This window comes from Octopus bimaculoides, chromosome 14 (assembly GCF_001194135.2).
Source record: "Octopus bimaculoides isolate UCB-OBI-ISO-001 chromosome 14, ASM119413v2, whole genome shotgun sequence".
NCBI lineage: Eukaryota > Metazoa > Mollusca > Cephalopoda > Octopoda > Octopodidae > Octopus > Octopus bimaculoides.
Genome location: NC_068994.1, coordinates 2,512,854 through 2,514,723, shown reverse-complemented (window position 1 = coordinate 2,514,723; position 1,870 = coordinate 2,512,854). Strand labels below are relative to the sequence as shown.

At 35.0% G+C, this 1,870-nt stretch overlaps 1 protein-coding gene across 1 annotated transcript in view; it reads left to right on the top strand.

Annotated features, from left to right (window-relative positions):
• LOC106883412 (protocadherin-17) overlaps window positions 1-1,870 on the top strand; it is a 10,207-nt gene that overhangs the window by 6,819 nt on the left and 1,518 nt on the right. Inside the window, exon 4 of the mRNA XM_052972997.1 lies at window positions 744-1,861. Coding sequence (XP_052828957.1) covers window positions 748-1,861 — 1,114 coding nt within the window. The 5' untranslated portion in view covers window positions 744-747. The remainder of the gene's footprint in view (window positions 1-743; window positions 1,862-1,870) is intronic.

Genomic DNA, 1,870 nt, shown 5'->3' with positions numbered 1-1,870 from the left:
TCTGACCTCGGCAAACATGGCAAAAGTGGACATAGCAATGATGATGATGATTGCGAGTTTTTCAGCAGTTAATAATTCTAGTCTTTTATGTCACAGTTCAATTTTTGCTTACATAATCATTCCATTGTCGGAAAAGGAGGATACAAGGGATATTCTTATAAATATGATATAATATATTGTACATAGTCAAATATAAACAAAAAGCAAAATAAAGGAGGCCATTACAAAAATTAAATTCCTGATTCTTGGTGTAACGAAGTCGTTTACGAATGAACAGTATAGAAGGGAAGTAACTCTGCTTGGGCACCATCTCCTCGGGTTCATTTATTTGGTACCTTGTCGTATTTTAACCCTTTGGTCTCTATCGTCCCTACTGGACAACTTTTGCGTAGTGCTCCCTTCCTTTAAATTGTAAAGCTGTTTCATGTTTTGTTGCTATTTCAATATTAATTAGGTCTATTTTTGCTTTGCTTTCTTATCTTTGACTTTGCCTCGCTTGGTTATTGATTCAAGTTTGTAGGGATCATCATCATTTAACGCCCCTTTGCTATGCTGGCATGGGTTGGACTGTTTGACAGGAGCTGGCAATCCTATTTCATAAGATTTCTGTCTTGTTAGCTCGTTGCATTACTTGTTTCAATTATAGAACTGTCTTCTTGTTATCTTATGAATCCAAAACATTATTACTTGAAAGAGCTAATTGATGAGATGTTTTTTCACATTTTATTTTCTTATTTTTACAGTGATATGTTAAAGATGTTGAGAATTCTGTGGCTGGTGTCTTTAATAATTCAGTGCTATCACTGTCTAAACCTCACTTACCGGGTGAAAGAAGAAAACAGCCCCATTACATATATAGGTTCTATTGCAACTAATAAACAATTTTTGAACTCTTTCTCATCAGAAGAACTGAAAGTAATTACATTTAATCAACTCCAACAAAAGGAGGCTGAATTATTTAATGTTACAACAACAGGGAAACTCTACACTCTTCAAACAATTGATGCTGAATCCCTGTGCAGATATAACAAGGAGTGTTCGAAGGTTATTAAAGTAGCTGTTCACAAACAGAAAACATTTGTAAGAATTTTAAAAGTCAAAATAATCATAGACGACATCAATGACCACCAACCTGAGTTTCCCGACAAGGAAATAACTTTGCACTTTAGAGAAGGAGATGGTAAAGGGATGAAAAAGTCCATTCCAAATGCCATTGACAAAGACGTTGGTTTTAAAAACAGATTAATTCATTACAAATTAAGGCAAACTAATCACTCGTTTTCTCTGGAAGTATTCAAACATGCTGATGGTGTATCATACCTTCAGATTGTTCTAGAAGAAAAGTTAGACAGAGAAGTAAAAGAATCATACAACGTAGAAGTTATTGCAGAAGATAGAGGGACTCCAGCCAAGCAGAGTGTGTTAAATGTTAAGATTATAGTTGATGATGAAAATGATAATCGGCCTGTTTTTGCAAAGAGAATATATAATGTATCAGTAGCAAAAACACACAAAACCAACATACCAGTTGTCATAGTGTCAGCACAGGATTCTGACAGGGGGGACAATAGGAAAATATCCTATCATTTTAGTCCAATGACATCAGAAATGGATAGTACACATTTCCAGTTGAAACCAGACACTGGGGAGATATTTTTAACAGAAACCTCAAGTCTACAAGAAAAAGTTATTTATGAGTTATTTATAGAGGCTAGAGATGGTGGTAACCCTCCTCTGAGTTCCATAGCAACTGTTATGGTAAATGTCATCAACCAGCAGAACAATGCTCCAAATATTGATGTGAACTTTATTTCTACACGGAATCACAACACAGCTACCATTCTGGAAGATATCAAAGTTGGTAGTTTCA